Below are 16,008 nucleotides of genomic sequence, written 5' to 3'. Positions count from 1 at the left end.
CAGGGACTGTCTGGTCAGTGCTGATATATTCATACAAGAAAGCGGGAGATGCACTCAGATGATACACTGCCTCTGGTTCCTGTCCCTATCAAGAATGAGCAGCATGTAAGGACCCGTCTAAATGCGTGAGGGCTTTCAATAGAAAAATGGCTCTATGAAGCAGTCCTTGACTGATGGAGCTGAGAAATGTCATAAATCACACTTGTGCTGTAGTAACTTACAAAACCAAACCAGGAGCAACTGAGGAATAAAACTGCAAATTATAGAACCATTTTTCACAAATATAAGGCCGAGATGAGGGTAATAAATACACAATTACACATGGATTTAGTCAGATTTAACATTCTCAGCCACAGAGCAGATGGGTTTTAAAAAGCCCCGTTAAGACACAAATGTGTTTTAGATCCAATCTCTTCATGTCGTGGGTCACAAGAAAACTGGCCTGTAATATGACAAATCATTATCTGAGAATACTTGTGATATTTAAAGGTACTTTTTGCAATTACCTTCTTGAAAATATAACTGTACTTTTCACCACCAGGGGGCAGTGCATTACTATTGCAAACAAAGTATTGAAACATTTTAGGATATGTGCTGCTTTTGAACCCTTTTCTAACATCTTCAAGAGGCTTTTCTTTTATCAGGCCTCATTGTTCACAAGAACGTGTTCTTGATGACTTGCCTGGTTAAATCAAGGTTACATTGACTCACTGCACCATCTTGTGGTACAAATTGGTATTAAACAAAAGTACACCTCACTCCAGTTTATCTTTATTTTATATCGCTTCAATGGCATAGAAATAAAGACAAAAATATTAAAGGTGCTTTTTTAAAAGCACCTTTAATATCCCATATACTACCAATAATATGTTTCTAATACTCCTGTACTTTTATTCAAGTCACCGATAGTGGAAACAAAGCTGCTTTCTTTCTTTCTTTTTTGAAAAAGGGTCACTGAGCTCATCCTTTTTGCAGCAGTCCTGAGGTGAGAAGACATTCGGCATCTAGTTCACAAACACCTCAGCGCAGACGAATTGTTAATAGAAAGATCAAACCTTTTAGTGACCTTCCAGACCACTAGACAATCTCTCTGAGCACCAGTCCACTAACCATCAAGCCCCATGTTGCCTTCACGAAGTGCACAGTAATCAAGGTGAAATTGAAGGGGTGGCAGTAAACACCGGTTCAATTTTATGGACAGAATAGGGGGAGAAAAAAAAATGTGTGTACACGTGTTTGTGGTGAAAATACACCACCTGCAGTGTCAACAGCTTCCAGGGTCATCACAGCATTCGAAGAACTTCCAAATTTAACTCCCTCCACCAGACAAACATTTCAAACTACAGTACTGTGCAAAGGTTTTCAGGGGCTTTCAGAGAGTTTGGAAAGCTACTTTGTTTGATTTTTTTCCCCACTTTTTTCCAAAGGGGATCTAAGCAGATTACATGCTCATGCAGAAAAAGTCCTATAGCATCTAGAAGTCATAACAGAAACTAAGAAATTTGTATTGAAACATCTAAGTCAAGGTCAAAGTTAAAATTTTATTACATTTTTTGTTCATTTAAATCAGATAAAGAAACATAGTTAAGAAAAAAAAATCTAAAAGCTGAGGTGCATGGCCTCTGTTCATAAAATCAAGAGGTGATTAAAATAAGCGTCTCATCTTGTGAAGCTCAGCTTGTGTGACTCAGTGTGTGCTAATCCTACTCCCACAAGGGGGCGTCTTTGAACAACAATCGGCAGCCTTGCTCACTGGTGATGTTGATGATGATGATGCAGCACCTAGAGACCTTTTGATCAAGCTGAGCTCATTAAGACCACATGGTTTCCACTAATGCTGTCCTTGCTAAACAGAGCGACTGTGGGAGTGACTGTGAGAGGAAGCGTTTCTAACATATGCTGTCAGAAGAAGCAGAGGAGCAGATGTCTGTGTGTCCTGGAAAACTTCCCATTTGATTTGCAGTTTCTTTAGCTGGTGCTGGCAGCTGAAGAGATGGTTCCACATAACTTTGCAAAGTTGCACAACTGTTTTTGGGTTGTTTTTAATTTAAAAGAAAAAAAAAAAAAGATTTTCCCGTCTCCAAAGCACTGACTTCTCAAATATTTTCTTTGTACTGTTCAAGGACCTATTTATTGGTGTCATTTGTCCACATGGCTTAGGTTTCATTTTACCTTGTGACACCCCATTTCCATCCCAGTGAAAGAAAACAAAGACACAGGAGGAACCAGTGAATAACTCTGTACTTTTAAATTCATTTGAAATAGCTCCTATGTGTGTTCATATGAGTGTAATTTATACCATACTGCATTATTGCATTTAGCAGCGGTTTAGCTAATTTCACCTGCAATATGTACTGTACTAGTTTATTTGCAGCAAGTCTTTGACACAATAAAAAGTAAAGTTTAATCCTCAAGTAATCAAGCTAATAGTTCTGACTAACATGACAGAGTGAGGCAACTTATGGCCTCATTATACTATACAGGAAAACATTTTGGGGCTCTGTTTGTGTCTATCATAGCTGCAGTACTGCGCAAAAGTCTAGAGCAGGGGTCAGCAACCTTTCACACCCAAAGAGCCATTTGAACCTGGTTTCCACGCAAACAAAAACACTGGGAGCCGCAAATACTTTTTGACATCTAAAATTAAGATAACACTGTATATATTGTTTTTTTTTTTACCTTTATGCTTTGTGTGAACAACTAAGGTGTGTTGCTTATGAAATCCATGAAGTGCTACAGAGAAAGTTACAATTTATGTATATAATTAAGACATTGAACATTTGAACTCTTAAAGAAATATAACAAAAGGAAAGCTGAACTAAAATGATCCATGTAAACAAAAACGGGTGTGGTGGCAGCTCACACCAGATATTTTGCCTTTGGGGTTTTGGAGCCTTGACATGACTTATAAAACTAACTCACTCTATCTATCTGGGTAAATATAAATATATAAATATAAATATAGATATAAATATAGATATATTTATTATTATAATAATAGGGGGGGGGAAAAAAGCACCATGCTGCTAAAAAAAATTAAAAATAGATATTTGCAAAATTCTGCCTAAATATGTATTTTACCTGGTTAATGTGTGTGGCAAGACGTGGTCTGCAGGGGAGGCGGACGCACCCTAGCGGCACCCGCAATCACGCCTCGCCACCTTCACGTCTGTGCCATCTATGCTGTTGTTGGTATGTGTCGGGCTGTGAGCTGAAAAGCTATAGCCGGCTGAATGCTTACAGCAACCGTGTATGAAAAGTGGTCAATAAAGAGATGCTGAAAAGCATGTTCATGCAAACATCGTCGGGTCTGCAGTGATATGTTTACAATGGGACTTCTGCTCCTGAACCTCTGTGCACAGCATCTGCAAATCGGGGCTGTACAAAGTCACTTTCATCTTTACGCAGGACTGTAAGCTGTCATCTATGAGGCGTGAGCAGTGTTTGTTTTTAACATAGTTCACGGTGGAGAACAGCTGCTGACATAATGTGGATCCGAAGTTAATTGGCCTACCTGGGGTTGAAAGTCTCGATATATGCACAGCGTTTCGGCGAGCATACCAGTGTCCGCGAGTGTGACGCTTATTGGGAGCGATGAAAAAAAAAAATAAAATAAAATATAATTGTATTTTTATATTTAAATATCACAATAATCTTCCAATTTAGAACTACAAGTTAAAAAAAAGAAAAAGAAAAAGAAAAAGAACTAACATAAATAAAATACACTTCAGCTAAATACTTCTAATTTATTTTCCCAAACCACGCGGAGCCGCAGTGTAAAGACTAAAGAGCCGCATGCGGGACTTGCCTTTTATACAATACTTCAGTTTTTCCAAGCAAAATATGAAGAAATGAGAACTGATAGAAAATATTCTTACAAACAGAAAATGTATCACCTCCATCCAATATGTAGTAAAGTACCATATACACTCATCAGCCACTCTGTAAGTACACCTGTTCAACTGTTTGTTAGTACAACTACCTAATCAACCAACACTGCAGCAACTCCAACCATTTAGAAAGAGGCCAGAGACAATCAAGACGTCCTGCTGAAGTTTGAGGGATTTTCCCACAGAACGATCTCTAGAGTTTACAGAGAATGTCCCAAAAGAAACTAACCAGTGAGCAGCAGTTCTCTGTGGAACAATGTTTTGTTGATCAGAGGTCAGAGGAAAAAGGCCAGAGCATCAGATAGGAAGGCAACAGTAACTCAAGTAACCATTTGTTACAACCAAGGTATGCAGAAGAGCACATGGGCAGCAGAGGACCACACTGGTTGCCAATCCGATCAGAATAGGAAAATGAGGCTGCAATTCACATAGGCTCATAAAAACTGGACAGAAGATAGTTTATATATATATATAAAAAAAAAAAAAAGGGGTCACACCCACAAGAATCAAACAGAAGCCTTGAAGCTTCTCTGTGGGTTAAATTGGATAATGGGATTTAAGATTTGCAACGTGTCTGTAGTGCACAAGGTTGAGATAATGTGTCACAGGAAACACTGTGTCAGTGTGCAACCAAAACAGAAAACACAAACACTGCTTTCATGAAAATTTGACATTTTAATGGAAACTAAAATTGTGAACACTGGAGTTCTCTCTCTCTCTTTTTTTTTTTTTGTAAATTGACTATTACATTGTTTGGAATTTGAGGGTTATTATCATGCTTTGAAAATAAAACGAACATTTTAATGTGACACTTCTGTTAAATTCAAAAACAAAAGAAAATTAAATAATCAGACTGCTCACTTAAAAACTTAAATGCCAACCTGTAAGACATGAGAAAGAAATGCCATTGCCTCGTGTTTTAAGAAGGGCAAGAGATGGAGAATCGATGAGAGGAGGAGCAGAAAAAAAGAAAAAAAAAAATGCATGAACACAAACAGCAGCCATTTGAGATGACAAAGAAAAGGAGGACGATTCGGCACATCATATCATCTCTTATGACTGAATCCTTTAAAAGGACATGTGTCGCCCTTGTTTACTCCCATTGTAACTACCTCTCAGGTGTCACTGAAATAAAAAAAATTTAATTAAACAAAACAAAAAGCCCTATGTAAATTTAAAACACTTCCAAGAGGCAATGACAGTTTAAAGGAGGGACAGTTTTTAAGTCAAGCACAAACACCAAGTCCAGCATTTCCCGTTACAGATGACTGATTACTGGATGATGAAGCAGCACTTCCGGTATTTGTTTTAAGAATCCCCCCCCCACCCACACCGTAAGTCAACGCGCTCAAAGTGACATTCAGCTGCTACAGTAGTGACTTCTCATCTCCATCAACCGCCCTCTGTCTGTCTGTGCATTTGTCATTCAGTAGCTGAATATCTGAGTAGTGTACCTTTGGCGAAAGCAGATTCAGAGCTGTTGAACTGCACTTTAAAAAAACAAACAAACAAAAAAAACCAAAAAAACAAATCACCTCGCCCCCCCACCTCACAACATGATCAACAACACGACAAATAAAAATATAATCAAGAGGAACTCTGGATGCAGTGTTTTCAATGCTCATCACTCCATCAGAACTATCTGAAGAATTAAGGAAATTTGTATAAAATTGGATGAGAGAAAAACAAACAAACAAAACCCATTGAGGGCAAATATCTTGACATTGGGATTTATAAAAAAAAAAAAAAAAAAAAAAAAAAAAAAGAAAAAGAAAAAAGTAGTAGGTCTACATCAGCCTTACTAACTAAACATCTAGCGCTCATCAAAAATGAGACATTGAGATTTTCTTAATTATTTATTTTAGTCACATCCTATTTGTGCATCTATGGATAAATTATAACTCAAAAATAAAACTTTTTTTTATTTTTATTTTTTAAACACATTAAAAGATTAAACTTGTTAAATAATTTCAAATTAATTATGTGCTACGTTCAGACATTAACTCGACAACGGACTGGAGTATACACCAGCGAGCAGAGATCTGTCTTCCCGTGCCCGTGTGATTTGGCTTTAGGTCGCACCTGTGAACACAACCTACAGGACGCCTGAAATGCTCCTTGCCTTCAGTGGCATCCACATCGTTTAAAAGAAGAACAATTAGGAACAGCCAAAGAATACTTGAACAGCGTTGCAAATGTTCCAAAAAACAAAACAAAAGAAATAAAGAAAATGGCACAGATATACGCTGGAAGCAGATTTGAAACAATCAAAATTGCTGTAAAAGTTTTTCTTTATAACACAGGCACCTGAACATGAAACGAGGGACTTTTTTGAAATATACGAGGAACTTGCATATAATAGGAAGAACTCGCTATGCGCGCACCAAACAAACAAACTTGCCACTCACAACCTGGAAGCATCCTTGAGGTGATTGCACATCCTGAGGGGGTGGAAATATAAACTCCACATGATCAGGCTTTTCTTTCTCACCACACCAACAGTCACTCACTCCCACCACCACCCAAAAAACAAACCACTGATTAACCACCTACTCTGCTTCAAGAACCTGTTTTTGGTTTGCAGGCTACAATGCTGAATAATTATTTCTCTCTCAATATATGCATATTCTATAGCCTTGTTGCTGTATTAAGTGCTTGAAAAAGAGGGGCATCAGGGTGGGAGCAAAGGAGAATCTCTGATTTCCCTCTACCAGGACCACTCTAGCATTAAAAATGAAAGAGACAGAAAAAACAAAAACAACCCCCCCCAAAGAAACAAAACAAACCCACACATGAGAAAATAGTGTTTTCATCATAATACTACAGTAAGATCACGTACTAGTTATTCTGATCACCCTGCTTTACATTTACAAGCCTATAGCTGTGCACTGATAATCCTTTCAGCCTGAACATTAACCATATGGTAACCTGATTGTGTCCCCTGCCCCCCGCAAACAGATTATGGGCCATTGCAAGAAATTAAACTGCGGTGTTTGTTGTAAATTGATGCCAGATTAAGTGTCAATTTTCCACAAGCACAGAACAACATAAAAATAAGCGCTTATACCTCCTCAATTACCCCTGCTTCCTCATTGACCACGTCTGACACGAGCGTTCTCGTTCAGAGGTCAGCGTCTGCTGATACACTCATCCATCAAATGGCGTACAATGAAAGCCAAAACAAAGCTTTTTAAATACCAGAGAGCCGACTGCGATTAGATGTGGAAGTTAAATGTCAAGACAACTTGTACAAAAACATGGCGGCAGTTATGACGTCCCCTCTCCGTGCATGAGCGCGAGCTGTGCCGCTGCCTAATCAGGACACAGTGGAAAGAAGTGTACTTGAAAACTCATGTGTACCCCCGTAGAAACACTGCTGATGTTCAGCATTAATAAATCAAAGAGGTGCTTCACTATGAACACATAAGGGAGAAAATGAACCGGCAGAGATTACAAGGTTACAGTCCAGGATACATGGAAAAGAGCCTGTGCAGCACTGTGCTTAAAAGGAAAAGAAACAACAATTTTAGAGCCCAAAACGATTAATGACAGCACCTCCCACGCCATGACAACTTTTTTCTCAAAGTATTAACTTTTTGGTGTGTTGTCACAACATACGATACTTTATATAAATCAGACTTAAAGTCAACCTTTCCAATGAGAACGTTTACGTGACGGGGGCCGTTTGGCAAGAAACAATATTAAACACAGTCATGGCTTTATCAACACTACCTGAGTTATATTTAATAATTCTGTATATTTAGCGGCTTTTTTTCTGAAAAGTAACAGCCCAGAGCCATTCTTTCAAGGAGGATTTCTCGTCACTACACACAGATTTTGTCTATTAATCATAAGATAAAAGCAATTAGTTTACATAAAGTGCTAATAATCCACACATTAGCCAAATCAGAGCTTCTAGAGAAAAACCTGGACAGTTGCTTTGTTGAGTAAACCGATCTTGATTTGCTGATGGTGAAGGAAAAAAAATAAAAAATTGACATCACAGCTGGTCAGCTAGCAGATTTGGGCTGCCTAGACTTGGATCTTACAACATGAGCCTTTAGAATAATTTTAAAAAATATACACATATCCCACCATTGAATTTAGAAGTCGTGCAACAAACTGAACACCCTTAAACATTCTGAACTGCACTGCAGGCCACGCTAGCATCTTGGCTGATGACGTTGTAGCTCTACATAACCCTCACAACCCCTCCCAACACGCATGTATGGATCACACGGTGTTATTGCACACTGGTTTGCAAACGTAATAGGTTATCCACAGTAAAACATAATAGCATTTAACTAATCTTCACATTTGAACAGTTTGAAAAAGTGTCTACTTAGGGAACTAAGATTAGTATTGCAATTGTTCTGTTACTGTTATCTTTGTATGCCGATGAACAGTGACCTCCAACTCGTGCGTTTCCACCAGTAAACATGCAAGAAAAACGATGCCGTACAAGGCAGAAAAGTAAAGACCAAATTCTGAGTCAAAAGAAAAAACAAAACAAGAAAGTACATTGTAAAAATGTAGAACAAGAGGAACTGAACACAAATACAGGCAAAATAATCTGTATTGACATCCTGAGCCTTACTGCTGAACAAAAAGCACAAAATGCAGAACACTTTTGTGGAAGCAATGTCTCTTTTTTCCTCCTCCTTTTATTTTACCTAACAGTTTGTCACCAAGCTTATTCCCCAACTCAGAGTTCATTTAATAGAACGTATAATGAACCTCAGTTTAAGAACAGCCGGTGACAACCTTCTAATAATCTGAAATGTATGAAAAGCTTCAGGATGAATTTAACGGAGACCTTATTTTTGACTCTTTAGCACACCTAATAAACAGTGAAACAAAGGGGGTGGCTTTCCTTCAAACTGGGCACTTTTGTACCTGTGCTCTGGGGTCAAACTGTAGTGCAGATAACACTCATGTTAGGTAAGACAAAACGACACAAAAAGAAAATGTGGGCAATTAAATTTTCCCTTACTGATTTAAGACAAGACTCCCTTCCTGGATGGGGCCTCACCTATAAGCTCCCATTTAACTTAGAGTTAAGTGGGACCCCACAGACCTCCCCCCAAAGAATGCTTTGCAGAGTGTTCTCCTTTCATTCATGATGAATTCAAGCTTGCACACAGATGTGCATGTATAACGTCTAACATATCTACAATGAAACTTGTGAATGTGTAAAAGAAAACATGACTGAGGCATGCTGTAGTCAGACTGACTGCTGCCACAGGTCAACAGGATAAAGGCTTAGGGAGGTGCAGTCCAAAACACCTTCCTTTTGATGAACTCCCAAACATTATCACTAAAGAGCCATGAGACAAACAAAGATTGCAGCCCAAAGTGTCCATTCGTCATGTTGGAGAGGCACCAATCAGCTCCTTTTTAACGTCCATCCAGAGCTTATGTGTTCATTTTGATGCCCCCAGAGAAGTCCGTTATTCCACCCGAGATACCATGGAAAATCTGTCATGCTAAACTATCAAATGTTTTCACAGTTGTCACTTCTATCCAACAGGATTTGTGATTTCCAAGGTAGATAACTGCAGCACCCAGAAGAGAAGAAGGTAAGTACTGTAGGCCATCTACCTCACTGATCAGGTCCATCCTTGGTCTCGCCGTAAATTACTACCCTTTTTGGATCTACAGGAGAGAGGAGATGAATTAGGGTGATCAAGGATTCTGTGTTTATTTTAAAATGTTACGCATCATTTCTTAAAGCATTAAATGGCCTTACTCTGAAGCACATTAAGGACTTAACCCCTAATGTACCTCAGCATTTACTTAGGTGAATGTGGCCATGCTGGTCATTTCAGTGTCTCAGCTAGCACAGAGGATTTCATAAATGTGTGATAACACTGCCGTGCTTTATCCCATTATTTTTTCTTATCTTGTCATTCAATACGATTATTTTCTTTCTGAAGCATTTAGTAATGGTACAAAAAAAACAAAACAAAAACAAACACCCCCCATCTTTCTTATTATTACTACTGTCAGACATAGTGTATTCTGGACCTTAACTGCAAGTTTCAAACGGTGGCTTTCAAATAAATTAATACTTGAAGTTTTTTTTCCTTTTTTCATTATAGAAAACTATGGGTAAAATGAACTAAATCCAATCCTAAATCCACAGCCATTCCTTGCTTGGAAAACAGTGCCAACACATATATTTAAGACAGGATCTTTGTACCTTGTTTTTGCAAGTTGAAAACGGATTCCATTTCTGATGAAAGGAAACAAAAACACACATTAGCTCATCATGAAACATTCTTTAAAAAAAAAAAAAACAAAAAAAAAAAAAACAAGAACAATTAAAAGAAAGCAACAGCAACAAAAGAAAAAAAAAAGCAAATATGTAAACATTTTACAAGTTAGTGTTTTACACAGTTGACAAAATCTGAATTTAGGTTCATGCTTGATGCTGTTAAACAAAATTATACTTTTACATATCGAACAGCAATCGCGAGAACCCTTAAATGACCACTGCAAAAGGAAAATAAAAGCCCCGTACATTTCAACAACTGACATTGAATTTTGTTTGCTGTTAGGGCTGCCACAAACGATTATTTTGATAGTCGACTAGTCACCGATTATTTTTGCGATTAGTCGACTAATCAGAGCATGAAAACGTACAGCTTATTGCACCAGCATGCATCTGCTCTTATGTAACTATCATCAGCTTACAGCTTTAAGTGTTTATGGTATGTGCTAACTAAAAATAAAGGCAAGATGATAGTTTATTAAATTTTAATTACATTTGCAGATTGTTTCGGTGAAGTTTAATAAACTCCTTGCTATCTAAAATATAACAGGAAAACGGAGTATATTCTCGAGCATCTCACACTTCTGATAATCAGTTGTCTGCTTGACGTTTATTCAGCTGTGTAAAAACTATAACTTTAATCTCAGCCAAACTGATTTACTCAGGAATAAATAGAATACTAAAAAAAAGCCAAACAATAACATTTTTAAGTTATCTAAGTGACTTATATATCATGTTTAACCTGAGTAGCGAAAGATGGCGGTGGGTTTGAAAACTATTTGCCCAGAGTCCAGGGTTCTCACCGGCTCTAGTGAGCTTTGCCCCGGCTAGCTATCGAGCTAGTGGGTAACAGACTTCGGAGCGCTTTTCAAAATATGTGGCAGTCTTGATAAACTGAGCAGATATTTGAGGTTTACACAGCTACATTCTCACCTGAAAATATGTTAAACGTTTATTTTGTGACCCAGAAAGAATAATAACAGTAATATTAAAACTAACTAGCTGCCGCCATTGTTGGAAACTGAGCAGGGCTGCGCTATGAATTCTGGGACAAAGCTACTACTTCTTCGGGGTTTAACGGCAGCTGGCATCCTTGTACATGCACTGCTGCCATCTTCTGTTTCAGTCCGTTATTACACTCTTAAATCCTACCACTTATTCCTGAGTCTTTTGTGATCTTACAAAGCTTCAAACGACGCATCGACTGTTAAATTTTTGATAGTCGACTAATCGTGGCAGCCCTAATTAACTGCAAGCATACAGTGGGGCAAAAAAGTATTTAGTCAGCCACCGATTGTGCAAGTTCCCCCATCTAAAATGATGACAGAGGTCAGTAATTTGCACCAGAGGTACACTTCAACTGTGAGAGACAGAATGTGAAAAAAAAAAAAAAAAAAAAAAAAAAAAAAAAATCCATGAATTCACATGGTAGGATTTGTAAAGAATTTATTCGTAAATCAGGGTGGAAAATAAGTATTTGGTCAATAACAAAAATACAACTCAATACTTTGTAACATAACCTTTGTTGGCAATAACAGAGGTCAAACGTTTACTATAGGTCTTTACCAGGTTTGCACACACAGTAGCTGATATTTTTGGCCCATTCCTCCATGCAGATCTTCTCGAGAGCAGTGATGTTTTGGGGCTGTCGCCGAGCAACACGGACTTTCAACTCCCGCCACAGATTTTCTATGGGGTTGAGGTCTGGAGACTGGCTAGGCCACTCCAGGACTTTCAAATGCTTCTTACGGAGCCACTCCTTTGTTGCCCGGGCGGTGTGTTTTGGATCATTGTCATGTTGGAAGACCCAGCCTCGTTTCATCTTCAAAGTTCTCACTGATGGAAGGAGGTTTTGGCTCAAACTCTCACGATACATGGCCCCATTCATTCTGTCCTTAACACGGATCAGTCGTCCTGTCCCCTTGGCAGAAAAACAGCCCCATAGCATGATGTTTCCACCCCATGCTTCACAGTAGGTATGGTGTTCTTGGGATGCAACTCAGTATTCTTCTTCCTCCAAACACGACGAGTTGAGTTTATACCAAAAAGTTCTACTTTGGTTTCATCTGACCACATGACATTCTCCCAATCCTCTGCTGTATCATCCATGTGCTCTCTGGCAAACTTCAGACGGGCCTGGACATGCACTGGCTTCAGCAGCGGAACACGTCTGGCACTGCGGGATTTGATTCCCTGCCGTTGTAGTGTGTTACTGATGGTGACCTTTGTTACTTTGGTCTCTGCAGGTCATTCACCAGGTCCCCCCTTGTGGTTCTGGGATCTTTGCTCACCGTTCTCATGATCATTTTGACCCCACGGGATGAGATCTTGCGTGGAGCCCCAGATCGAGGGAGATTATCAGTGGTCTTGTATGTCTTCCATTTTCTGATGATTGCTCCCACAGTAGATTTTTTCACACCAAGCTGCTTGCCTATTGTAGATTCCCTCTTCCCAGTCTGGTGCAGGTCTACAATACTTTTCCTGGTGTCCTTCGAAAGCTCTTTGGTCTTGGCCATGGCGGAGTTTGGAGTCTGACTGTTTGAGGCTGTGGACAGGTGTCTTTTATACAGATGATGAGTTCAAACAGGTGCCATTCAAACAGGTAACGAGTGGGGGACAGAAAAGCTTCTTACAGAAGACGTTACAGGTCTGTGAGAGCCAGAGATTTTCCTTGTTTGAGGTGACCAAATACTTATTTTCCACCCTAATTTACGAATAAATTCTTTACAAATCCTACCATGTGAATTCATGGATTTTTTTTTCCACATTCTGTCTCTCACAGTTGAAGTGTACCTCTGGTGCAAATTACTGACCTCTGTCATCATTTTAAGTGGGGGAACTTGCACAATCGGTGGCTGACTAAATACTTTTTTGCCCCACTGTATGTGGTGACTAACCGTTTACCCAAAAGTTGACTGTGTTGACTGCAAGGGGATTGGCAACTTGTCTACAAACAATCACAGCTTGGAATCACTCTCAGACGTACTGGTAAAGGTTTATAACAAACTGTCATCCAATTTATAAACAGAGACAGATAGACTGATTGTAACATAGTGTCAAAGTCAGTAGTCTGCTACACGTCTCTTTGCATCGTTTTATCACAGTTAATCTTCATGTTATCAAACCGACTGCATGTCATTGTTAACTTAACCCTATTCAATCACAAATGGATAGCAGACTGACTCCACCTTATTGCGGTTTTATCACCGCCTTAACACAAAGTCACTTTGAAGACAGCAACTGACCAAGTGCTCACAGACCTGGTCCTGTATTTGTAGTAACTTTTTCAAAGGCAACGAAACTACTCTACAACTACCATTTGCCCTATCAAAAAGCCATTTTTGGAAGGTAATAACATTTTTAATATAGATAAGATATTTCAGTTGGTGAGGTGCAAATATTCGATTTCACCTTAGCAAAGAATCAAATCAAATTTCATATTAAGTCATCTATGGCTGACTTAGTTCATTTCTTTGGTAGAACTGTGAGGCAAAAATCAGACGCTGTCTACAGTTACTCAGACTGTGTGCTGAAGCACTTTTGCTGAGGTTAACTGCTACACTAATTTTAACAGTCAGAACAGGTGGTGCCAAAACAGAATCTTAGGCAAAGTCCACACAAACATATTTCTATTTTGAAAAGAAAAGAATCACCACCCAGATGTGCATTTGAGGAACATTTCAGAAATAATTTTGGTCCAACACCTGAACACACATAGCAAGATCATTTAGAAAGCATCATGATGTAGAAAAACTATAAAACAGCTGCTATTTTATCAAACAAGGTAAGCAAAACCTTAAAGAAATATAAGAGAAAAATAGACTTTTTTTAAACATGACAAGAATTCAAATCTGGTTATTGGGTTAATGTTTTTGATAGAGCAGAGAGTGAAACTTACCTTTAGTGTGATAAGTGACAGCAGCTTTAACGTCAAAGGACCCCCAGCTACACCTCGTGCTAATGTCTTTAGAGAGAACCTGTTCTTTAGATGAGCCAAATAATAAAGTGGTTAGCTGACCCTGCGCAGGCTTAGCACCGTTGTCTTTACTGGGGGCCAACACAGCAGTTCCTGCACCTTGTGTCTTTTCCTTGCCACATGGCTGCAGCTTGTTCTCCTCCTCACTCATCCCATAAGCAGGAGGACAAGCATTGGACACAATGCAAGGGATACAAGTCCTTTTCTCAGGGTCTTGAACCAAAGGCCCAGGCTCTAACAATGATGGGCTAATGTCAAAGCAAGGCTGGGCAACCTTGGCTGCAACAGCTTGACACTCGCTATTAGATGTGACCACAGTAGTTTTGTCCTCTCCGGGCACCAGCCCATTTCCGCCTTCTGGGCCCAAGTTGGGCTCATTAATGAAGGAAAGCCCCCACTGATTCTGGAAGATATCTCCCAGGGCTTTCTGATTTGTCTGAGCCGCTGGTGGGTCAAGGTGACGAGCGCTAGGGAGTACAGGTTGCATATTTAAAGGGTAAATTAAAAGAGTACACTTTCTAAGCTCATATGCCTCTCCATCTACAGGACTAGTTGTGGAGCTACAGTTACTTTCCAAAGGAGATGCTACATTGTTGCCACTTAGGATAGACTGGGCTGATGGAATACTACTAGCAGCAGGAGCTAAGAAGGTACCCACTGACGGGCAACCGTTTCCATTTCCAGAAACAGGACCATTAGTAAAACTAGCTGAGGTGATGGTTTTCATAGCAGACATAGGGACCTGTGACAGTCTGACAGGAGGAGGCAGTGCCTCTCCTCCACCTTGAGCTACTTTGTTGAGGTTCTCTTTTACTTTACTTGCATAACTGATCTTGGGAACAATTTTAGCACTGCTATTGTCCACAGGAAATACTGGCGGAGGCTTGAACAAAGTCCATGAGTCCTCTTTTGAAGGTGAAGAAAGCTTGCCTTTGTGTCTTTCCTCAGTTTTTTTACCCAAGGTGCCAACTGTCTTTCCATCAGAGTTTTTCCTCTGAGATTCACCCACTGAAGCCTCTGATACAACAGCCCGTTTGGCTGTCGACTGAGTTTCTACTTTCTGGGTGGCTCTAAATCCATCGAGTCTCGAGGTCATTCCTTTCTCATTTGTCTCTAGATTCAAAGCCCCCAGCTCCTCTGTAGTGTGGCCCTGCTGCATGTCTCTCTCCTTTTCTCTTATCACATTATCAGTGTTCTTTGTATTGTTACATCTGGTCTTGCGTTTCTTCGGAGTAGTATATCCACCTTCCGAGCTACTACCGTCATTGTCCTTGCTAGAATAGCCATTTGTAATTAAGCCACAGTTTACGACGCCATTTTGAAGTAATACGGAGTCCTTCTTATCCAAAGGCGGGCCCTCATGATGACTCAAATCCTGCACCTTCTCCTTGTCATTTTTAAAGTCCATATTCTTCTTATGGTCCATTCCTTTGATGCTTATTTTTGGAACAGTCGTGCACAGCTTTTGCGTCGATTTGGGCTTTGCATTTGTATTAATTGTGTGTCTGTTAGCATTGATGCTAGGTGGATGCGACATGCCAACAGCATTAGACAGATGTGGATTCTTCTCTCCCTCCTCGTCACTGATGCTTACTTTTTTATTGCCTGAAAGGGGAAACAAAATCAGTTCATACTGAAATTAGGGAACACATCCACCACCTTTCACCTGGCAGAAAACCTCCACAACTACTACGTTTCCTGAAAGTCTGTGTCAAATAATCTGTTTCATACTTGGAGAAACTACAAGGCTTTTATAGATTTTTTTTGTGTGTGTGCGCATGCATGGTATCACAATAGCAATAGCATGACAACACTAGCAAAAAAGTGACTATGCAACTCTTAACCTAAACAAATCCAAGTAAAAAGAG

At 39.4% G+C, this 16,008-nt stretch overlaps 1 protein-coding gene and 1 long non-coding RNA gene across 2 annotated transcripts in view; one reads left to right on the top strand and one right to left on the bottom strand.

The window, feature by feature from the left end:
- Positions 1 to 5,689: 5,689 nt before the first annotated feature.
- The window catches only part of nufip2 (nuclear FMR1 interacting protein 2), a 12,350-nt gene continuing 2,031 nt past the window's right edge, over positions 5,690 to 16,008 (bottom strand). The window contains exons 2-4 of the mRNA XM_026181113.1: positions 14,063 to 15,745; positions 10,093 to 10,125; positions 5,690 to 9,545 (exon numbers count right to left, since the gene is read on the bottom strand). Coding sequence (XP_026036898.1) covers positions 9,493 to 9,545; positions 10,093 to 10,125; positions 14,063 to 15,745 — 1,769 coding nt within the window. The 3' untranslated portion in view covers positions 5,690 to 9,492. The remainder of the gene's footprint in view (positions 9,546 to 10,092; positions 10,126 to 14,062; positions 15,746 to 16,008) is intronic.
- LOC113030055 (uncharacterized) overlaps positions 15,752 to 16,008 on the top strand; it is a 15,382-nt gene continuing 15,125 nt past the window's right edge. The window contains exon 1 of the long non-coding RNA XR_003273541.1: positions 15,752 to 16,008. This exon is cut by the window's right edge and continues 715 nt beyond it. This is a non-coding gene — a long non-coding RNA (uncharacterized LOC113030055).

Source organism: Astatotilapia calliptera, chromosome 10, assembly GCF_900246225.1.
Source record: "Astatotilapia calliptera chromosome 10, fAstCal1.2, whole genome shotgun sequence".
Lineage (NCBI taxonomy): Eukaryota > Metazoa > Chordata > Actinopteri > Cichliformes > Cichlidae > Astatotilapia > Astatotilapia calliptera.
This window is presented reverse-complemented; position numbering and strand designations above follow the sequence as displayed.